This window comes from Carassius carassius, chromosome 4, assembly GCF_963082965.1.
Source record: "Carassius carassius chromosome 4, fCarCar2.1, whole genome shotgun sequence".
In the NCBI taxonomy this organism is placed as follows: domain Eukaryota; kingdom Metazoa; phylum Chordata; class Actinopteri; order Cypriniformes; family Cyprinidae; genus Carassius; species Carassius carassius.
Genome location: NC_081758.1, coordinates 2,471,243 through 2,495,213, shown reverse-complemented (window position 1 = coordinate 2,495,213; position 23,971 = coordinate 2,471,243). Strand labels below are relative to the sequence as shown.

At 36.6% G+C, this 23,971-nt stretch overlaps 1 protein-coding gene across 7 annotated transcripts in view; it reads left to right on the top strand.

Moving 5' to 3' along the window:
- LOC132132446 (smoothelin-like) overlaps positions 1 to 23,971 on the top strand; it is a 35,455-nt gene that overhangs the window by 3,640 nt on the left and 7,844 nt on the right. For 3 of the 7 annotated variants that reach the window (XM_059544822.1, XM_059544837.1, XM_059544831.1), the window contains exons 4-12: positions 8,783 to 8,856; positions 19,004 to 19,165; positions 20,135 to 20,210; positions 20,374 to 20,406; positions 21,730 to 21,903; positions 23,094 to 23,156; positions 23,241 to 23,304; positions 23,412 to 23,585; positions 23,667 to 23,787. In XM_059544822.1, the coding sequence (XP_059400805.1) occupies positions 8,783 to 8,856; positions 19,004 to 19,165; positions 20,135 to 20,210; positions 20,374 to 20,406; positions 21,730 to 21,903; positions 23,094 to 23,156; positions 23,241 to 23,304; positions 23,412 to 23,585; positions 23,667 to 23,787 (941 nt within the window). Of the gene's footprint in view, positions 1 to 8,782; positions 8,857 to 14,455; positions 15,145 to 19,003; positions 19,166 to 20,134; positions 20,211 to 20,373; positions 20,407 to 21,729; positions 21,904 to 23,093; positions 23,157 to 23,240; positions 23,305 to 23,411; positions 23,586 to 23,666; positions 23,788 to 23,971 lie in introns of those variants that run through there. The other 4 variants (XM_059544845.1, XM_059544871.1, XM_059544863.1 and 1 more) reach the window with 3 other exon arrangements.

The following is a 23,971-nucleotide window of genomic DNA, read 5'->3' as shown; positions in this document are numbered from 1 at the left end:
TAAGACCATAAAATTCTTATTTAATTATGATTTCAAGAGGGCTTAAATTTGGGTACAGAAAGACAAGAATCGAGATATAGCTTAATGTGAAGATTAAACTGTCTAGACTGTCTAGACTGTCTAGAAAATTCATTGGTCTCTCTTGATTTGAATCAAGTAAGGTTCATATTACCGTTGTTGTTGTTTATATTTTTTGTTGTTGTCAGTTTTTATTTTTATTTTGTAGTATTTACTCACATTTTGGTACTTGCACATAATCATATGCAGAGCTACTGAACTTTTGAAATATTGTACAGTAGTACACCATTATTTAAGTGTTTATATTACCAGGATTCACATGTAAGATGGCAAATGTAAGAATGTAGTATCACCATACATAATTTCTATTCACAAAATCTCATAATCGACACTGATATGCAAATTTTGCAATGTACAAAATAATGAACTGTATTTCTTATAATCACTCCTATAAAGAGGACATTTTCATATGCTGGGCCTATTAAAACAAATCTGTTGCTCTGCTTTGGATGTCAATAGATCCCCAAATAATTTATAAAATATCCAAACAAACCTTTCTGTTGTATTTTTTGAGCAGAGAATCAGGATCAAGTGAAGGTCCTATGTCCTGTTTCCCAAATTTGAGCAAGTCTTTGAGTCCTATTGGTTAATGTTTAATATCTTGTATTAAATAATGCTTTTGTTACTGGATAGTTGAAGGAAATCAACATTATACATTTTCTCTAATTTCCTAGGGGCAATTTTGTCCTGCTGAGAATCAGAATAGTCCTTTTGAGAAGTACTGTAGCTCTTTAATATCATGTCGAGTCAGAAATTTGTATGAAAACTTTAATTAATGGTTGATTTGGATTGGATTCAAGTAGGGCTGTCACAATTTGATTAAACAATTAATAAAAGAAATCCTCGATTGTGTTTTGCCTGTGGCGATTAACTGCCGAAACACCAGAAGTGGTGCATTTCTAGGCACAAGAGTCCATGAAAAGCATTATTAGAGCTTTTTTTAAGGCTGCTCGAAATATTAAAACCATTTACAAATCATCATAAATCATACTGCTGTTGTTAATTCATGAAGGCCATGATTCAGTGAAATATATATATATATATGCTGCAGGTTCAATATGTGCTTTATTTGTATGAGTGTCAGTTACGTCTCCGTTCACAGTAAATGCTGCTCCGCACAAAGTTATCATTTACATGCACGGTCGCAGCGTCTCAAACTCCATCTCTATAAATCTGTGCCAACACAGGAGAAAATATTATCATCTTTCTAAAAATGCTAACTGTTTGTCATGGCTTCAAAATAAAAGTTTAACCCTCACTCTGAGTTTGGTCTGAGTGAGATTAAGCTACAGGTTACTCGATTACCAAAATAATGTTAGTGACAGCCCGAGTTTTAAGTGATGATTCTGAAAGTATTGTTTCTAAATAGTGGGTTTTTGACCATGGTGGTGAGGTCAGAGGCCTAGAAAGCTGGAAAGGAGTACATTTAATTTAATTTAAATTTAGTCAAGCCGATCCAGATACCGGTGCGATTCACAGATGTTTTTATGGGGAAGGGACTGAAGGAACAAACTGAAGTGCAAGCTGTGCATATTTTCCGTTTGGCAGCCATGTTGGAAATTTCACCCTAAAATCAAATATTTCCCTTCATTCCTTCTCCATGATTCAAGTAGCGTATGACTAAGCCTATTTAATGGTTTTGCATATAACCTATAAAAGAATCCCTTCTCTGGAAACTGTTGTAGTTCCTTTAAAAGGGAGTGGACTTCATTTGAAATCATGGTTGTTCATCCAAGAACATGGGTGAAATAAGAGTGGTCTTTTATTGTGGCCAGCCTAAGGCACACCTGTGCGATAATCATGCTGTCTAATCACTCCTGTGAGGTGGATGGATTATCTCGACATAGGAGAAGTGCTCACTAACATAGATTTAGACAGATTTGTGAACAATATTTGAGAGACTCAAGTCAAGTCACCTTTTTATATATATATATATATATATATATATATATATATATATATATATATATAAGCGCTTTAAACAAAATACATTGCGTCAAAGCAACTGAACAACATTCATTAGGAAAACAGTGTGTCAATGCAAAATGACAGTTAAAGGCAGTTCATCATTGAATTCATTGATGTCATCTCTGTTCAGTTTAAATAGTGTCTGTGCATTTATTTGCAATCAAGTCAACGATATCGCTGTAGATGAAGTGACCCCAACTAAGCAAGCCAGAGGTGACAGCAGCAAGGAACCGAAACTCCATTGGTGACAGAATGGAGAAAAAAACCTTGGGAGAAACCAGGCTCAGTCGGGGGGCCAGTTCTCCTTTGACCAGACGAAACCAGTAGTTCAGTTCCAGGCTGCAGCAAAGTCAGATTGTGCAGAAAAATCATCTGTTTTCTGTGGTCTTGTCCTGGTGGTCGTCTGGACAAAGTCTTTACAGGGGATCTGTATCTGGGGCTCTAGTTGTCCTGGTCTCCACTGTCTTTAGGGATGTAGAGGTCCTTTCTAGGTGCTGATCCAGCATCTGGTCTGGATACGTACTGGATCCGGGTGACTGCAGTGACCCTCTGATCTGGATACAGACTGGATCTGGTGGCTACGGTGACCTCGGAATAAGAGAGTAACAGACTTATATTAGCGTAGATGCCATTCTTCTAATGATGTAGCAAGTACATTGAGTGTTATGGGAAGTGTTCCTGGTTCCGATTTACCTAATTAATGCAGCCTAAAAATGCTTTAACGGATTTGGATATTAGAAGCATATTAGTGTGTTATGTGTAAGCCAGGTTTAAAAGATGAGTCTTTAATCTAGATTTAAACTGCAAGAGTGTGTCTGCCTTCCGAACAATGTTAGGTAGGTTATTCCAGAGTTTAGGCGCCAAACAGGAAAAGGATCTGCCGCCCGCAGTTGATTTTGATATTCTAGGTATTATCAAATTGCCTGAGTTTTGAGAACGTAGCGGACGTAGAGGATTATAATGTAAAAGGAGCTCATTCAAATACTGAGGTTCTAAACAATTCAGGGCTTTATAAGTAATAAGCAATATTTTAAAATCTATATGATGTTTGATAGGGAGCTAGTGCAGTGTTGACAGGACTGGGCTAATATGTTCATACTTCCTGGTTCTAGTAAGAACTCTTGCTGCTGCATTTTGGACTAGCTGTAGTTTGTTTACTAAGCGTGCAGAGCAACCACCCAATAAAGCATTACAATAATCTATGATCCTTGAGGTCATAAATGCATGGATTAACAATTCTGCATTTGACATTGAGAGCATAGGCCGTAATTTAGATATATTTTTGAGATGGAAAAATGCAGTTTTACAAATGCTAGAAATGTGGCTTTCTAAGGAAAGCTTGCAATCAAATAGCACACCTAGGTTCCTAACTGATGACGAAGAATTGACAGAGCAGCCATCGAGTCTTAGACAGTGTTCTAGGTTATTACAAGCAGAGTTTTTAGGTCCTATAATTAACACCTCTGTTTTTTCAGAATTTAGCTGTAAGAAATTACTCGTCATCCAGTTTTTTTATATCGACTATGCATTCCATTAGTTTTTCAAATTGGTGTGTTTCACCGGGCTGCGAAGAAATATAGAGCTGAGGATCATCAGCATAACAGCGAAAGCGAACACCATGTTTCATGATGATATCTCATAACATATAACATATAAAGCGTGAAGAGTAGCGGCCCTAGTATTGAGCCTTGAGGTACTCCATACTGCACTTGTGATCGATATTATACCTCTTCATTCACTACTACGAACTGATGGCGGTCATATAAGTACGATTTAAACCATGCTAATGCACTTTTATTAATGCCAACAAAGTGTTCAAGTCTATGCAAAAGAATATTGTGGTCAATTGTGTCAAACGCAGCACTAAGATCCAATAGAACAAATAGAGAGATACAACCATGATCAGATGATAAGAGCAGGTCATTTGTAACTCTAAGGAGAGCAGTCTCAGTACTATGATACGGTCTAAATCCTGACTGGAAATCCTCACATATACCATTTTTCTCTAAGAAAAAATATAATTGTGAGGATACCATCTTTTCTAGTATCTTGGACAGAAAAGGGAGATTCGAGATTGGTCTATAATTAACTAGTTCTTTGGGGTCAAGTTGTGTTTTTTTTTATGAGAGGCTTAATAACAGCCAGTTTGATGTTTTGGGGATATATCCCAATGACAATGAGGAATTAATAATAGTCAGAAGAGGATCTATGACTTCTGGAAGCACCTCTTTTAGGAGCTTAGATGGTATAGGGTCTAACATACATGTTGTTGGTTTAGATGATTTAACAAGTTTATACAATTCTTCCTCTCCTATAGTAGAGAATGAGTGGAACTGTTCCTCAGGGGGTCTATAGTGCACTGTCTGATGTGATACTGTAGCTGACGACTGAATGGTTACAATTATATCTCCAATAGAATCGATTTTAGAAGTAAAATAGTTCATAAGTCATTACTGCTGTGATGTTGGGAAATGTCAACACTTGTTAAGGCTTTATTTTTCGTTAATTTAGCCACTGTATTAAATAAATATCTGGGGTTGTGTTTGTTTTCTTCTAAAATAGTAGAAAAGTAATCGGATCTAGCAGTTTTTAATGCTTTTCTGTAGGATAGGTTACTTTCCCGCCAAGCAATACGAAATACCTCTAGTTTTGTTTTCCTCCAGCTGCGCTCCATTTTTCGGGCTGCTCTCTTTAGGGTGCGAGTATGCTCATTATACCATGGTGTCATACTGGTTTCCTTAACCTTCCTTAAGCGTAAAGGAGCAACTGTATTTAAAATGCTAGAAAAGAGAGAGTCCATAGTTTCTGTTACATCATCAAGTTGTTTTGGGGTTTTGGATATGCAAAGGAATTCGGATACATCAGGAAGATAACTTAAAAAGCAGTCTTTTGTGGTAGAAGTGATGGTTCTTCCATACTTGTAACAAGAAATAGAATTTACAATTTTGGCTATATGAAGTTTGCACAAAACTAAATAATGATCTGACATATCATCACTGGGCTGCATAATTTCAACACCATCAACATCAATTCCATGTGACATTGTCGAAATCATACTCTAGATTTAATACTGAGTAGGTCCTGAAACCTGTTGTCTAACCCCAATAGAGTTCAGAATGTCAATAAATGCTGACCCCAATGCATCTTTTTCATTATCAACATGGATATTAAAATCACCAACTATTAAAATTTTATCTGCAGCCAGAACTAACTCGGATGTAAAATCACCAAACTCTTTAATAAAGTCTGTATGGTGCCCTGGTGGCCTGTATACAGTAGCCAGTACAAACAAATTAGGGGATTTATCATTAACATTTGTTTCTCTGGATAATGTTATATGAAGCACCATTACTTCAAACGAGTTATACTTGAAGCCGGCCCTCTGAGAAATCCTGAAAACGTTGTTATAAATTGAAGCAACACCTCCCCCTTTGCCTTTTAGACATGGCTCATGTTTATAACAGTAATCTTGGGGGGTGGACTCATTTAAAATAATGCAATCATCAGGTTTTAGCCAGGTTTCTGTCAAACAGAGCACATCTAGATTAAGATCAGTGATCATATTATTTACAAATAAAATTCTCGTAGAAAGGGATCTGATATTCAATAAGCCAAGATTTATAAATTGTTTATCCGTGTTGCATCTGTTTTTAATTTGTTGAACCTCAATTAAATTGTTAATCTTAACTTGGTTTGGATGTTTTTTATTTTTTATTTTCTAGTTCGGGAAACAGGCACAGTCTCTATAGTGTGATATCTAGGTGAAAGAGTCTCTATGTGCTGAGAATTAGCTGACCTCTGTGACGGGAGGCGGCTAGCAGACGGTCGGTTTAGCCAGTCTGTCTGCTTCCTGACCTGGGCCCCAGTTAGTCAAGTATAAACACTAAGACTATTTGCCATATTTCTAGAGAGAAGAGTGGCGCCACCCCAGGAGGGATGAAGACCATCTCTTTTCCAAAGGTCAGGTCTGCCACAAAAAGCTTGTCCAATTGTCTATGAAACCTATGTTATTCTGTGGGCACAAATTAATATTCTGCATGAGGATATTTTACATCCCTTAATCCTAAACTCCCTTACTGACTATTAATACGCAGAAAATTAGGAGTTTATTGAGAGGAAAACTCTAAGTTAGTTGTGAATGTGTTTCTTAATATAAAGTGTTAATGACTAGATTGAGAAAATATTTTCCCACATTGCAGGTATGTTCTCAGATCTGAAGCTTCTTTAAAGTCTTTTTTTTTTAAAGTGTCTTTGTGAAGATTTTACCTTTTTTAAGTACTGTCTAGAATGGTTTATGCTAAGATCCGCTTCTCGTCAATTGAAACGGCAGTGCAAGATTTCGGCTTCCAAACAGTTGGATGTTTCGCATCCGTTTCCAATTTAATGAACTGCACTATTGTCTTAATTTTCACTTGAACTGAAGCAAATCTTTTTATGCACTGATAGTGGGTCATTCAAGCAATATTTATTTCACTTCTGTTGCGTAAATTAAAGCTGTTATCAAACTTTCATGTTTTGTTTTGCTTCCCACAGGGTCTGATTTATTAGTGTAATAATCTAATGAAATGAAGTGCATTTATTTAATACACTGAATTATCCAAAATATACATTGCCATATTTGGTAACACTTTACTTGAAGCCTAATGTTTTAGATATTCATAATGTAATGCCATTGTACGTTATATTTTGTACTGTTTACTGACTAAAGTTAAAATGCATTATATATGCCGATGTTGCATCTGAAATTGTCATGTGTGTAATGCATAATACTTTCTAAAGGTGCAAGTTTGATAACATTATAAATCATGTAATTAAAATACTTTGCATTGTATGTAAAGGCAGCAAGTGAAGTGTTACATTTTTATTTTATATGTAGACCATTTTAAGTTGAATTTCCATCAACAATAGCTCATAAAATAATATAACCGGAGTATTTTGGTTAACTGGCATGTGTGCTTTAGGACCTCTGTCCTATAATAATAATTCACATGCCAGTTCATCCTCTATCACCCGGCTGATGTATAAACACAATCACTGTTCTCCTTGTTTTATCATATGTCTGTCTCTTCTCTGTATCATCAACAGACTGTATTTGTCATCATGCCACAGCTCTGTCAGTTCTTCCTTTTTTGGAAATGCTTTGCTCATCCTTGCCTCTGAAAGGTCTTGCAGTGGAACCGAACTTGAAAGCATCAGGATATTTAATGCTATAGAGGTGCAGTAAAAGAGTGTTTACCGTCTCACTGAACCACATTAGGACCCTGGTCTATTGTGTAATCACTCACGAACTGATGGAGGAGACCGTAAACAGAGGAGGCTGCTTTGTTTCACAGCCACATTCACTCTTTGAGTTCGTCAGCAGCGTGGTCTTGGCCAACGAGGTTTTTATTTGGGAATTTATTGACGTTTTATTGTCTTTAAACAAACCAGATCTCATGAGATAAAACATGATGTTTTAAATGAATAGTGTCAAGTTCTGATGGAGAAACAACATGACTGAAATCATTTGATTGGAAAAAAACAAAGATGCTTTTTGTACACTACTAGTACATTTGAAAGAATGGGTTGTACAGATTTAGATAAGTAAAAAAAGAGAAAGAAAATTCTCTTTTGCTCGCCAAAGCTATATTTTTTGATACAAAAATATATGTAATATTGTGATGTATTTTTATGGTTTATGTGAATATCTGTTAAAATGTCATTTATTTCTGTGATCAAAGCTGATTTTTCAGCATCATTACTCCAGTCTTCATTGTCACAAATCATTCTAATATGGTGATTTTCAGTGTTGGGAAAAGTTACTTTTTAAAGTTATGTGATACAATATTGCTTTACTCCCTAAAAAAGTCACCACTTATGTTACTTAGTTACTTTTTATGGAAAGTAATGTTACAAAAAAATAAAAAACAATGAAGCACAATTGTTAGTTTATCTAAAGTCATTTTTGTTTATTAGTATGGTTGAACTGGATCATCAAAGGTCAGCAGCAAAGACATTAGTTGATAAAATGGGATTAGATACATCTGTGTTATTTAACATTTAATTATAGGTTTGTCATATTCTGAGTATGCATTTCACAGTTTTAATTTATTTTGATGAATACTAAATCTGTTTTTTTTTTTAAGAGTGGGATGAATTAATGCACATTCACCTTTAGTCTAGATCTACATCATGTTCACACCGCGCACACAACGCCTCTGTACTTCAGATTTCTCCCAATATGGGGACAGGAGACTTGTCAGTCAATAAATAGGAAAACAAAGTAACTGATGTTACTTTTTTTTTTTTTAAAAATGCGTTACCCCCAAAAACACTGCAGATTTACTGCTCAAGAAACATTTATGATTATCAGTGTTGAAAACAGTTCATTTTTAATTTTTTAAATTTCAGAATTGTTTAATGCATAGAAAGTTGAAAAGCACAGCATTTGAAATCTAAATCTTTTGTACCATTATAAATGTCTTACTGTCACTTTTGATCAATTGAATGCATCTTTGCTGAAAACAAGTATTTTCTTATAAAAAAACATCAACTTTGAACGGTATTCATCAATGAAAATAAATTGTTCATCACCCTCGACCACTCGGACTGAACAGTGCTGTTTAAATATTTCTTGGGGTGGCATGATGTCTTCAAACATGCATCGTCATTAGACGTTCTGTAGAAGCACAGTCTCCTCTAAATCTAGTATTTGTCTTAACTGTCTCTCATTTGCATGTTTCCTGTGTTTTCTCAGAGCTGACGCTTGGTTTAAGAGCAACACCGTTCAAAGTGTCCAGCTCAAGTCTCTCATCTGGATCCTCACTTAAGGTATTTAACAGAAGCAGCCTGTTTTAACACAAAACAAATCTATGTTAGTATGTTTTGTCGCATAAACAGTAGTCATTTAGTTTTTCGTGATTAAGTTTTCATCTTCTCTTTTGACCCTTATCATTAAACGGATACTTTTTTTTGCTGCTGTGCCTTTAAGACCTTCACCTTCACGCATGTTAGATGAGTAAGAGCGCTTTGCTGTGTTAGCAAGATGCTACTGTCTCAGCGTGAACTTTGACACTTTCAAAGGTCTCGTCTCTCACTACTGAAACACCTGACAAGTGCAAACAATTCACAAGGAAGTGCCTCTTGGACCAAAGATGTAATTTCCTTTGTTCATGAGAAAGAAACCCTACAGTGACCAGTGAATGTCCAAGACATTTAGGCTGAAAAATTCATGTAGTGACAACTACACTATCATTCAAAAGATGGCATAGATGAGATTGTTGTATTTTTGATCAGAAAAATACACTTAAAAACAGTAAAATTGTGAAATATTAAAACAATTTAAAATAAATGTTTTCTATGTGAATATATATTAAAATGTAATTTATTTCTGTGTTCAAAGCTGTATTTTCAGCATCATTACTCCATTCTTCGGTGTCACATGATCTTCAGAAATCATTCTAACAAGAAACGTTTCTTATATTATTATTATCAATTTTGAAAACGGTTTATTTTTTTGTGGAAACTGTGATACAAATTGTTTTCAAGATTCTTTTGAAAGTCTTTACTGTCACTTTTGATCGATTTAATGCACCCTTGCAAAATAGAAGTATTAATTTTTATAAAAGAAAGATGCCAAATGCGTCTCCACTCATCCACACATCTCTCTTCTCTGCTGTGTTTTCTCCCATCATCCCTCTGGTCTCTGTGATCTCATACTTTAGTGTCCAGAGAGAGCAGGGTCGCCAGATCTCCGTAGAAAAACAAACCCAAAACAAGGGACTTGTCTCACCAGAATAAGCCCTAATACGGGCCTGAGTTCTTTAAATAAGTATAAAACAACATGACTGCTCATAAATAAGTGTCTTTAATAAAATACAAGCTTATAAAACGCAGACATGGCCACAATGAATGAGAGCTTACTCTTTAAAAACAGCAGATTTTACGAGTGTAAACTAAACACAGCACCTTGGTCAACAACGGCTGACTTAAAATGGTCTGATATAATACGTCTCCAGCCAATATGGTCAAAAATCACAGACACCAAACCAGTTAAACTCGCTCAGAGCTGAACTGCCAAAACGTTGGATTAATATCATTGTAGTTTTGGGTGTGACTCTGATACAGTGCCACATTTAATTGTGTGTGTGTGTGTGTGAAAGAATGTTTAAATATATTTGTAATTACACATTTGTAAAGATAAAGCTGAGCTTTAGTATGCTTTAAAATATATTAACTTTAAATGTAATATTTAATAACATAACAAAAGTACTTTGCATGTGCTTTAGTATGCTAGTCAACACTTCAAAGTGTTCTGCACTTTGTAAAATTGTATTTAAGCGTGATTAGAAATGTTCATAAAAGTGTCTCTCTTTAAGTACATCTCAGTGGCTTTTAGCTGCAAGTATAGTTTTTAAAGCATTTTTAAGTTTTCGTTTTTATTTCAAAACTACAAGTGTGCATTCAATACAATTTAACACTTCTTTTCAAGGGAGGAAAATCTGTTGCTAAGTAGGTTAATGAGGTCAAATAATGACACTTTAGCAATGCATCACAACAGGTACATAAATAAACGCGTCTTAATTCCCGTCGCGTCTGTAACTCATGTGGGGCAGTGTGGTAATCCCGTTAAAGGATAAGTACTGACGCTTCTTTAGCAGGTTGACGAGGCTATGTCACACAAATGAGGGATTAATACCTCAGAGTGAGAGCGACAGAGAAGAAAGAGAAAGCTTTAAGACCGAACACACACAGCAGGAATCATGATTTGAAGGCAAACTTGTATACGGTGATCTGTGACCGAGGTAAAAAGATTTGAGGAATATATAGTGATTTCTGTGTTGTGTACTAGCACACATGAACCGCTGGAGATTGTGTTTAGCTTTATTACAAATACAATGATTGCTACAATGACAGACTGATTTCTAGCCGTGTAAACAGCTGATTGTAATATGGATGCGTTTGTGTGGTTGCTAAATGCGTGTTGTTTGCCCATTGCTGTAGTCGCTAACATGGCCATTCTTTGATACATCAAGTACGCTGCAAAATAAACATAACTTTTTACAAAACAGTATGAATGCTGTATAACAATTCAGCTGGTAGGTTTTGGAGTAGGTTTGGGGGAGGGGTTAAGATTAGGCAATCAGGTAGCGATTTGAACGAGGGGGGTAATAATTTGGCAGGGGGTCAAAATTGGGCACAGCACCGGCCACCCTTTAATACATGTATAAGAATGCATTGCAGGCATTTCCATTAACTTTTTTGAACGATGATGCTAATTAAATGTTGAATTATAGTTGAACCAATTGGTTACAATGGAAAGTTTAGTAAAGGGCATTTTGTTACGCTGTCTGGTCTCTGTTTCCCTGAGTCTCCACTAGTGGTCTCATTTCCCCATAGGCACCTCACCGTAGGCACTACAATTCCCACAAAGCCTTGTCCCTTCATCAAAGTAATTGCACTCAGGTGTCTTCACTTGATAGTCATTGCCCTGCCTATATAATCCGGTTTGTTTACTATTGTCTTTATGGAGTCCTTACTCTCCGTCACCTAGTTTCCTCGCGTTTCCTAGTCCTTGAGTTCCTGTTCTTGTTCCTGTTTGTTTGTTTGTTTCTGTTTGGATTGATGTTGGTTACTACCCCGGCTTGTTTTTGACTCTGATTTGGATTACCCTTAATAAACCACACTGCACTTGGATCTTCCATCTCCTGTGTTCCCGTACGTGACACATTTGCAAAATTATTTAACTTCTTAACAATATTGTTATTTTTGCTCCTGAGGTTTAATTGAAATGCTTTTTTTCTTTAACACTCCTCCTGTTCTTGGGAGTCTAATGACCAAATAAAAAGCGTCTTAAAGCTATTGTAACATTGCATTGGTTAAAGAGCAGGTCATAAGTTTTTTTTTTTTGGAAAATAATTAACTTGCAGTTTTTTAAGGTAGCAATCCTTAAATGAAAACATCCTGCAAAGTTGTTAATCCAAAGGGTGCATGATAAATAAAGATGTTTAGAAAGATAATCCCCACCTTCCCGCGAAATACGATTTTCTTCGTTGGTTTCTAATCTTCTTAATTTGGACTAACAAGCTCTCCAAACCACAACCTGCAAGTATTACGATTGATACGTTTTGTACATTTTCAGTGCTCAAGATATATTTTTGTGCTAAGATACGAGCGAGCTAGTTAAGACATGTGCTCCTATGATACAGCTCTTCTGATTAAAAGTTAAGACTGAGCATCTTTTGTCTGTTATTCTTCAAACATTACAGTAGACATATTTTGGTCTACAAACTATCCTTTCATCAGTTAGTCATGTTAACTCTTGGCTAACGTACCCACCATTATTGTTATACACTCATGTGGGTTGCCAGATTGAGGAGTACAACAAGAACGAGCACAGTTGACAATAGAAGGTGACAAGTTTTACAGTACAAGTTGATTTATTGCATTTTAACATGCCTCTGGTCATAGAGCTTTATAGATGTTTAGATGTACACTGAGGCTTTTTAGATCAGGTAGAATTTGCGGTCACTAACACAGTTCATTTGCTGGCTTAGATGCCCAAAATACGCTGTGTTTTCTGCTAACTGGCAACCCGTGGGGTGTTGAAATGCTATTGGGTAAACCGTGCAGTAGGCGGAGTCACACAGACCAAAACAAAAACAGATATTCCGACACTGAACACAAAATTAATAGTGAAATAGCTGGCTGTAGCATTGCTTTTCGGAGAAACAAGTTCATGATTTTAGCATGATTCTTCAATATCTGCAAATGTATTTATGGTATTTTTATGCTTTAGTACAGTCAAAAAACAATAATACACACAGCACCATTAATCTATTTTATTTAGTATTTGTATCACAATAGTATTTGTTGAAAATTGAATAACTTCACTGATGCCATGTTCACTGCTAGTCAACATATTTAAATGCTTTCTGTTTGTGTCTGTTTTGTGCCTAAGCTCGCTCGTCCAGGGGGGCCCAAACACAATGAAGAGAGAGATATTATTTTTTGTTTTACTATGGGCTGTCTACAAAAGTAAAAGAACCAAACCACCAGAGGCAAATACATATAACAAAACAATACAGTAAAAAATGACAAACTATTTTCATGTTTTCCACCTTTTTCTATGTACGGCAGAAACATAAATCGGCACCTATATTCAGTAAGCTTCCAACCACAGTCACTGACTATATCTGGACATCCACCACACAGTTCCAACCTGTACTTGTCACTGCCTTTTCCTAGAAGGAAGAAGTAACTTTTCTATTTCATTCATTGGTGCCTGAAAGATGATGTTCCAAGCCAATCAGATAAACTATCCCAAAGTGCTGCTTTTTTTGTTCCTTCCGGCTGTACTTACCTATGTTCTTCACAGGGTTTGTTTTCTGGCAACACTTTTTCAGCTTGCGGTGTTATATTTAGATGCTCTGTTTTAAACTATGTAAAGATATTTTTAGTTGCATGGCTGCAAGTCTGAGGGTCAGGCATTGTTCCTCGAGTGAGATTGGACTGATTGGAATAGCTGTCCGAGCCTCAAATATAACCTGACTCAGTCATGCTACTGAATGATCTGTCATCTGGGTCAAGAAGTTCAGAGGTGGTTTTGATGATTTTCACCCCAAACTTTAGCTCAACTGGTAAAGAACAGCACTAGTAATACCAAGGTCTTGGGTTTGATTCCTAGAAACACATGCACTGATAAAAGTGTAGCTTGAATTGTTTAGATCCCTTAATCCAACCCATACCTAAACTTATCAACTACTTTACTGACTATTAATAAGCAGAAAATTTGGAGTTTAATGAGGCAAAAATCATAGTTAATACTTGGTTTATAGTGAGAATTGGTACTTAAAATAAACTGTGTCCCAGTATGTATTTATTCTTCCTGAATTATTGAAGTTAAATGTCATATTACATGACTACGCCTTACTTTACAGAGCATTTATGACCTACTAGCTGTATTCTGCCTGAAGAACTAATGGTGCAACCAAATACGGTACAGTAGCAAACTAGCTAGTAATTGCTAAACGTCTGGATTCCAACTTTGGTAAGAAATTGCAAACGGCTGGTGCAATCCTACTTTACATCTAGGGTTTAAGATAGTTCAGATATCTTTAAAAAAAGCGAATTATCCATTTGTGCCTTGGATTTGCATGTGGTCACATTGTTCCCCGCTGCCCTGCAGACGTTCTCTGCTAGTGAAAGGTGTGAAGGACAAGAGCTCTAAAAAAAGAGAGCAGGGGGCTTATGAGTGATTGCCTACTGGAATAATGGCCACTGTTGATAAATAGATGACTGTGGCACCTGAGTTAGCGGGGGCTCTGGGGCCTCCAGCTGCCATGGCGACAGAATTCCAAGGCTCCCCATTGGCTGACGCGTTGGACAGCTGATGGGGGTTTGGAGAGGCATATAAAGGGCCAGGATTTGTCTCATCTGGGAGTCGAAGCTAGGTGTATTTTGTGTTGTCTGTAACTATTACAAGGCATTTTGCTCTGATTGCTCTAGCAAACTTTTATTTTTGGAGCTTTTAGAGATTATTTGGCACTTTGAGAAGCAACCAAACATACCATGCCTGGCATCAGTTTGGACCCCACGCCAGATCTAGTCGACCAATTCAGTCCCCAGGACAATCTGGATCAAGAGTGTGCCGAGTCAGGCCTAGAGGCAGTGATCGGGGACCTTCTGTTACAGACGGATGCAGACGATGAAGACGAAAAAGCAACTGATGAACGTTTTTATGAGCTGGAACTCAATCTTCAGCGAGCCATGCAAGAGGTACATTGCGATTTGAAGGTTTTCGGCAAAAGTATACAGGCACGTCTGGAGGAAGCGACATCCCAGGTCATGCCTGTTGTTGAGGCTATCGCCGCCTTACAGCAGGAGAACGCAAGTTTTAGGATCCAGCAGGAGAAGCTTGCAAGGCAAGTAATGGAGCTTTGCAGTGCCCTTGGACTGCCTGAACCGAAACTGATGCAAGAGCAAGACATCGATCCAGCAAACAGCAATCCATCTGATGGTGAAGTCAACCCAGTGCTACACCCTCCTACTTTTGCTGCGGTTTGCTGCACATCATCTGTGTCATCTCCCACCGGCAGAGTCTCGCGTAGCAATAGCATGGTAGTATAAGTACAGCTTTTTTCCCAGATATTTAGTACTTTTGCTAAGGCAAAGAATCAGTTTTGCAATTTTAAAGTGAGCTAAAACAGACTTGCATTTGGACGTGAACCATACCTAGAGACCACTTGGGACGGCCTTTTTGATTTGGGCCAGTTTACCACTAATTGCAATGCCCAAAGAACACCTAGCATTGTGGTTTGCAAAAAATATTTCATTTCAGTAGGTTAACTGTAACTCAGAAAGATGCATATTATAAGCTGTTGCCAAATGAAAAAGCTAGTATTTTGCATATTTATGCTTATGAAAGATAGAAAATAGTTTTTGCTTTGTGAATCTGCTGTCATCATTTGGATGGCTTTGGTTTGGAAAGCATAATTTTCCACTATGCATTATTATTAGTCATCTGCACTCGTGGTGAATAATGTGGACTGGAAAAATCTGCCCAGTCTAAATATAGGGGATTGAGTTAAAGCTTTAAAATACTAAAGATTTTCTTTGATTGAAGCTTGTGCCATACTTTTGCACTTTCTTCACAAGTAGACACGCTTACATACTTAGCATCAACGATCCCATCTGGTATGAGTATTTTATTTTTTACTTATGCTTCAAATAGATTTTATGGCTTAGCGCAGTACATTTGAAAACAAAATTAATCATTTGGCCCATTAATATCTGATTAATTGAAAGTCTTAGTGTCTGACTTTGTTTCCAGGAACAGATTTGATTCAGTCAGATCAGATTTTCCAGGGATCTCTTGATTTAGGGCAAGTTACGCTCTAGATATAGTGCAAGTAGTTCATTGAGCAGGAAAGTTGGTGGTATATTAGTTTTGCATGCATGTGCTAATGTGAATAATAATTTCCTAGATATGGAAACTGTAGTAAGGTTTGTGCACTGCTTTAATTTATCTTGGCGTGTTAAAAGTCGGCTAAAACCTGTCTGAACTAGATTTGTGTAGCAAAGCCTTGTTAATCAGGGATTAGTTAGAGGTAAAAAGAGAGTAACTCGTTGTGGCACAAGATTTGCAGTGTGAATTCAGGTCTATTTCTGCAGAAGTCTATTGCGGGTCTTTGTATGCGTTTGGTGATGTGCATTATTGTGTGTTGATGCAAGACTCTCGTTTAAGGAATAGCACTTCTGCATTATATACCTATTATTATTATTATTATTTTTTTTAGGACTGCCAAAGTTAGCACATTACCTTATGAGATTAATTAAATGCTGTTAAGTTAATTTAACACCCCTAATGCATTAACCTGATTTGAGATAACAATTGCTTTATTGTAGGGTTCAACAGTGCGAACGCTTCACTTGCATTTGCGACTCAATATCAATGTGAACTGTAAAATGTATTTAGGAACATTTGTGTGATTTAAAACAAAGTATTAAATGTCTTAAATGGTGTAACAAAAAGTCATAATTATCATTTTAAGAAGTCAGAGAAGCAGGAATCACTAAACAGCCTAATGTGATTTATTAATCGAAGAAAGGCTGTGATTTCTTTAAGTAAATGTGAGCATTCCAAAGAAAAAATGTGGCACTGTTTTGTATTCCTCAGGAATATTGTGGTTTCAGATCAGTTCATAATTCGAGCCGCACATATATGCCAAATGATTGCTTATGATTTTTTGTTGATTATGACAATGTTTACTTTGTTGTTTATATTGTAATGTGTTGTAAATGGCTATAAGAGTGCATATTTTATTTATCTTCTTTTTTGAATGAGCAACCAACAGCAGTAAAGTATAGACATTTCAAAATAAGAGTCATTGCATATTTTAGACTTTTTTTATGATTAAAAGTAATGCACGGAAGTTTTTTTTTCCTACTGTTTTTTATTGTTTTTTTTGCGCAACAGAGTATCTAACATTTAATAAACCATAAACACTCGTCACAGGAAGAAAACTGAATATTATTTAGCGCATTATTCAATATATTATTTGTTTAACTAGTATCAACACAATAATCTGTTTATGTGTGTGTGTGTGTGATTTATATATAAAATAAAATAACATTAGTACAGTTTAAAGCTGAAATATTTGTAAAAAATCTATTGCACTTTCTGTATTAAAACAATTCAATCTTTTTTTGCTTGTTTTGCTTATACTGTAAATTTCTCATACCCTTTTATTAAGATTTTTTCTTTTTTTCAATGTGCTCCAAAATTCAAGCAAAATGTTTCTTTGGGAAAATGTAAGCGTCAAGCCCTGCATTGAGATCTTTTAAATGAGTGATTTATTCAAACCAAATAGTTTTAAAGTTGTGCATTGTTTTGCCTTTGTCCTAAGCATTTTTTATGGTGGAGACCTATTTTCCCACTGTCTAACCGTCGGAGCCGAGACACACGTCCTTCATTGAAGCAGAGATCAGTGAAGTGGATGAGAGAGGCAGACGAGGCTCTCAGGGACATTCACAGAAATCACTGAGCGCTCATTCCTGTCTAAATGTCAGCGAGCTTCCACGGCTTTTGTGTAAACACAGCTGTAGCCATAAATTAGATTCAGAAACGTTCGCTCCCTTCCAACAGCCCCTTTTTTCCATCTCCTCTTTCTGCTGTAATGCTTTCACTCACTCTCTGCTCTTTCTTGCCCATCTCTCCATCACTAGGTTTATTTCTGGATGGCTATTTTTATGGTCCCTGCTCTTAAATCCTGATGTCAATTGTGCTGCTGTCGATTGTATCCTGCTTTAGAGATTAGCTGTCCAGAGATATAAATGTCATCCATGTAAGATCTTAACAGGCATATGGAGTCAATTTAACGCCTTATATATACGCAAAAAAATGTATGTTTTGCAAAAGAAAATAAAGTTTTGAAAAAGAAAATTAAAGTATTGAGGAAAATAAATGTGCTTTTTGCAAACAAAAATTAAGAATTGCAAAACATAAATGAAACAGCACGAAAGCAATGATTTTGCAATACATATTTTCCATGGTCATATCTATTAATTTATTTGCAAGGCTGCTTTTATTTTGCAAGTCAGTCTAGTTTGAGCTTGCGATACCTTTTTTCCTTTGCACTTCACTTTTTTGCACGTCTCTCTTTGTTGCACTGTTTTGACGTGGGGGCGGAGTCAAGGGATGGGGGCGTGTACAACATGCCTCCCTGGAAGTGACGTCATTGACACGCAAAATAAAAGCAGCATTGCAAATAAATTATTAGATATGACCATGGAAAATATGTATTGCAAAATCATTGCTTTCGCGCTGTTTCATTTATGTTTTGCAATTCTTAATTTTTGTTTGCAAAAAGCTAATTTATTTTCCTCAATACTTTTTAGTTTTCGTTTGCAAAACTTTTTCATTAACTGAAATAATATACCTACATACCAATAAACTAAAATCAGTTTTTTAGTTTTATAATATACCCACAACCCTGTTTTATAATATACCCACAACCCTGTTAAAAACACAGGTGGTAATGAATAAGTCACACTATGAATCGAAGTTCATCACAAGTAGCTTTTTCACATGCTTAGGTAAATATTCACGTTTCATGCACACAAATACAAAACACCATCATGGTAACACAAATGACATGAAATAATATAATAAACACCACTATATCAGCATGAAAACCATATGTACCAATAAAAAAACAAGAAACCACCATAATTAAAATGAAAAACCATCAAATGTGAGCTGGGAAAGTAACAGATGTATACAGTATTTTACTGTAAAATGGCACGAAATGTCACTATATATATATATATATATATATATATATATATATATATATATATATATATATATATATATATATATATATATATATATATATATATATATATATATATATATATATAGCTTTATAGTGTGTCATACATACAAGCATCACGTTGTTGTGTTTTATCCCCACAGATGGAGACGGAGGCCATTTCTCTTGTGGGTGAATCTGTGTGCCAGGCGTCTCGTGACGAACCCGTGCTTCCTAACGGATCATCCATGGCCTCCATCAAAAGTGAGAAGCTGACCTCAGAGAAGCTGCAGGAGATTGAGGACGAGGAGATCCTGGACAAAATGGTACTGCAGTTTTCCTGCTGTTAGATACAGACATCACCCAAAAATAAAAGGCTCATTCTGTATTTGCAGTTGAAATAAACTTTAAATACCAATAAATCATAAAATGTTTGCACATTTGTATTCTGTAGTGTGAAAAGGTACTGTATGCATGGTTAAAAAGGCAGTGCACAAATATGAATTATACAAAATGTATAAAATACATATTAATAAATTGTATTATTAAAAAAAATAATTGGTTCGCAACATTCACTAAACCCGTTATAATTTTTATGAAATAATTTTCAGGTAAGAAATAACAAATACAAGGTACTGATTTTATTGTGCATGATATGTAGTATAGCTATTGTGGTGCAGCTTCACAGTCAACAAGGTGCATGGAAGGAGAAATCAAAAGTATTTTTAACCTGATAGCATTCCACTGAGTGTTTTTGAGTGTTAACTTCGTGACATACAACTCAAAAAAAAATACACTAAATGTGTCACATATCTTAGAAAAGCTGAGATTTTGTGATTCAAATAATGCAAGCCATTAAGATTTAAGAGACAATCAACACAGCAGGCACAACCAGTGTCTTGGTGTCACCTCCAAGGCTTCATGCTGTGATCCCATTGTGTTTCCCAGCTAATCGCTCCCAGCTGCAGGCATCTGTTTACAAAAAAAACAGTTTTTTTTTTTCAGTGTGTTCAGAGTTCCATTGCTCAGTACCAGTAAGAGGTTTGTAAACTTCAGTGTGTCACCTTTCAAAAGAGACCAAAACCACACATATACTCCAAATGATTCAAGAACAGCATACAGTTTATTCAGAGAATGGGATTGAAAAAAATTGCTGTTTATTTCGCTTTCATCGCGTTTGTGCATTATTCATCAATTCAGTATTACAAAGACAATACTTATCAGTACAAAAGAACAGTAGGTTTCTATATTATTATTATTGTTGTTCTTATTAATTTTTCTTTATTTTTTTACAGCTTGATGATTGCAAAGACTTTGATGAAAGGAAAATGATCAGGACTGCAATGAGAGAACTGCGAAAGAAAAAGCGAGGTGATTTATACCTGCCTTTGTTTTCTTGTACAGCACTCGTCTCTCCTTCTCTTCTTTCGTTACTCTCTTTATATACTGAGGGGTGTCATCACATAAAGTCTATGAGTGTCTGTCTTCCTTACTTCCCTTTTGTTGAGTGCTGTTTCGCTCTCTTTGCTTTCAGAGGCTAGGCTGGGATGCACACAGGAGGAAATGGGTAGGGTTTCTGGATTGTGTGTGTGTTTTTGCCCTACTGCTCCTTTGCTAATGCCCAGGGCCTTGGTGAAGGGTCAGTTAGGTTTCGTTTTGCTGTTGACTTGGTTTGTATTTGCAGAGATGGTATCTAGTTTTTAATGTGCCACGTGTGATTGGTGTGATCTGGTCATGTTGTTTGACCATGCATGGAAATGTGTGTTTTGTTACCATATGGTACTGCTTGCTTTGTGTCTGCTTGATAAAATGTTCAAACACATGTTTGTCTATTGGTGTGGGGGTGTGCGATATTGACTGAAAATGAGAAAATCTCGGTATGTTTTGGGGTTTGGTCAATAATTAGATGATATTTTGCTGAGTTTGTGCTGACACTGGACGATTTATGCCTGCCGTGGACAAGCTTTTTTTAAGTGCAGTGATTTCCAGTGGCATTTTTATCTTACAAAGGCAATTTCTTATAACCTTATGAGATGTACTGATCATCTTTCATGATTTCATCTTAAATCAGTTGGCTGTTACCAATCAAATTAGACCAATATCAACAAAATCCATTTGTGCACTGCAGAAGCTGCACATCTCAGTGACATTTTCATGCATTTACACAGACGGTTTAATGCAGCTCTGAGGTGGAATGAATGCATTTACACAGCTGCAGTGTAAATTAGTTACATTGCAGTTACAAGTGCCTACATAATATGAAATTGAATTTCAAATACGAAGCTAAAACAACCAGTATGTGGTGATAAGTTACTGTCTTGAGTCATTGCTTCAACTGATTTGTTCAAACCGTTGATTCATTCAGGAACGAAGCGAATGAGTCACTGAATCACTAACCCGATTTGTTAAAAAACAAAGCATTGCTATCTTTTGCTCAGAGGAACACAAGAGTTCTGTTTTAGCTTTGTTTAAAACTGTTTCCTTTAGTAAAATAGAGCATTGATAATGACAATGATATTGATGATATTATGAACCTTATGTTAACTGTTGTATAAAACGAAAATGCCATTTGTTATCATAAATTGCAGTCGTGCTGATATTCAGGAAAAAACATCATGACCGCTCGCACATTGTTAAAACGGCAACTGAGATATATTTATAGATGATAAATATTGTACACCCCTACTATGGTCTTAACGCTTTCACACAAGTGCCTTGAATGTGATACCGAATCTGAAGCTTCTCTAGAGTTGCAAACATAATGTGTTCAAACTGGTTTCTTGAACACACTCCCTAGTCCCTAGTCAGATCACCCATGTATTGTGCATCCCTGATCCATTCCTCCATCTTCACCTGATTTCTCTGTCCTTCATCCTGACGCTGTCCTCAGACCAGAGAGAGAAGGAGCGAGATCAGCGTCTGCAGGAGCTCAGGCAGCAGCGGGAGGAGAGATCTCAAAAAGCCTGTGTGGGTGCAGACACCAGTGAAGTCGTGGTGAAGAAGATCGAGCGCTCCACTGACGGCTCCGCTGTCGCTCACATCACCAAACGCGTTTCCCATTCAGGTAGCAGAGCTGTAATTCTGCTTGCTTCATTTCATTTTCCCCCTGGCCTATGTTCAAGATTTTTCTTCAGGAATGAAACTTTGGAAATGGGTTAAGACTATCAAATAACACACTTCTTAAAAGTGCTTATTATGAGATATCACCAAAAAATTAATATTAAGCAATTATAACACGTTTTTGTGTTCCAGGTCAATTTTGACCCAGGTATCAACTGATGCTTCACACATGATGAAATGCCAACTTTTATTTATTTTTTTAATCTGTTGGTTAGATTTGTCTCAAAAATACTTTGGTAAAATATATTTAGAGGTTTTCCCATATATCTCACACAATTTTAGGACTGATTTGTGTTGGTAAACATGAATATGCACACACAAGAACTATAAACAGAGAAAAGATGTAACAGACATAACAGATCAACTATATTTTGGCCTGTTTATAAGTACCTATGAAAGTAATTTATTAAACTGGTATTTTTCAGATTATATGTTTTCATTTCATATGATGATATATTCAAATTAAATTTCTCATACTGAAAAAAATGGCTGGCATGTTAATATTAATATCACAATTAATTACAGAAAAATGTGTAATCACTTAGTTATTTTTTTATCTAGTGATGGCTAAAAAAAGTGTATATATATTTGTTAGTGTGTGTGTGTGTGTGTGTGTGTGTGTGTGTGTGTGTGTATATAAAACCTTTTCTTCTGGCTTTGGCTGTAGTTCATATAAAGTTAGAAATTTCAAAAAATCTCTTGATTTAATAAAAAGGGGTATATATATAGTAATAACATGCTAATAACACTGTACCATCCAAAAGTTTTGGATTTTGTGCATTCACTAATCATTAATATGTTTATGATCTGATACAATGTGGCTTTAGTTAAAATATTAAGTTGCACTTTATTTTAAAGTATGTGCACATGCCTGTGCTTAGCCAAGAACGTACTGTAAAATAAAGTGCTATCGTGACTCTCTTACAAGCACACGCTCCACGGAGTCAAAAGTGACCCACAAATGCAAGGAGTTCAGGAAAGAGAAGACATCTCTGATTGGCTGACCGCTTTAAAATGAGTAACAACCCTTGCAGGCTGGGGGTCTAGGTTTGTTAATGCTCCCCGATCCTCCAGCGACAGCCTCTTGTTCTGTATGTAACTTGATCGTGACGCTCTCATTGCTTGTGTGTGCAGATGATACTGGCAGGACGTCCCGTAGCAGCATCATGGAATCCAGCTATGTTCAGAAGACAGACCGTAAGTTTACCGTGTTTGTAGTGTTTAGTCTTAATTTCCACCAGCACACACATCAAACCCTCTTTCCTCTTCATATGTCATCAGAGGGAACAGTGCAATCTAACTCCTACAGTTACTCCAGCACCACGTCCACTAGGAAGGTCGGCAGGTGAGTGCTTAAAAAGAGTGAGTCAAAAATAACTCGTTCTCCTCAGTCCTGCTCTATCTTATGGAAAGCTATTCATCTTGTAATGTATTTTCTCTTCTCTGTTTCAGTGTTTTTGACCGTGAGGACAGCACGTCTCGTACCTCCAGCAGGACATCGGCTCTTGAGCGCAGACAGACGGAGAGAACGGAGCTGATGAGGGCTCAGACATTACCCAAGACATCTGCAGCGCAGGCACGGAGAGCCATGATCGAGAAGCTGGAGAACACAGGAGGCTCTGGAGGGTGAGTCTGCGGTGTTCACACACGGTCAGCTCACAGGAGTACCGCCTGTTCAACAGCATTTCCTTCTGTCTCTGCCTGTAGCAACTCGGCCATTGCTCAAGTAAACAAGGTGCAGCGCTCCACAAGCTTTGGTGTCCCCAACGCCAACTCCATCAAACAGATGCTGCTGGACTGGTGCAGATCCAAGACCCGTTCCTATGAGGTAACCTCAGTCGTCATGTGCTCACCCGTTATGGACCGTTATTTAGCATGTGCTTACAGTTAAAAGTGAATGAGAAATAGGGCTATCAAGCATTTTCAAACATGCATTTCAAAGATGAACACATGCACATCATCCCTTATAATAATGAGAAGCATTTCTAAACCTGTTGTTCAGAACATTAAAG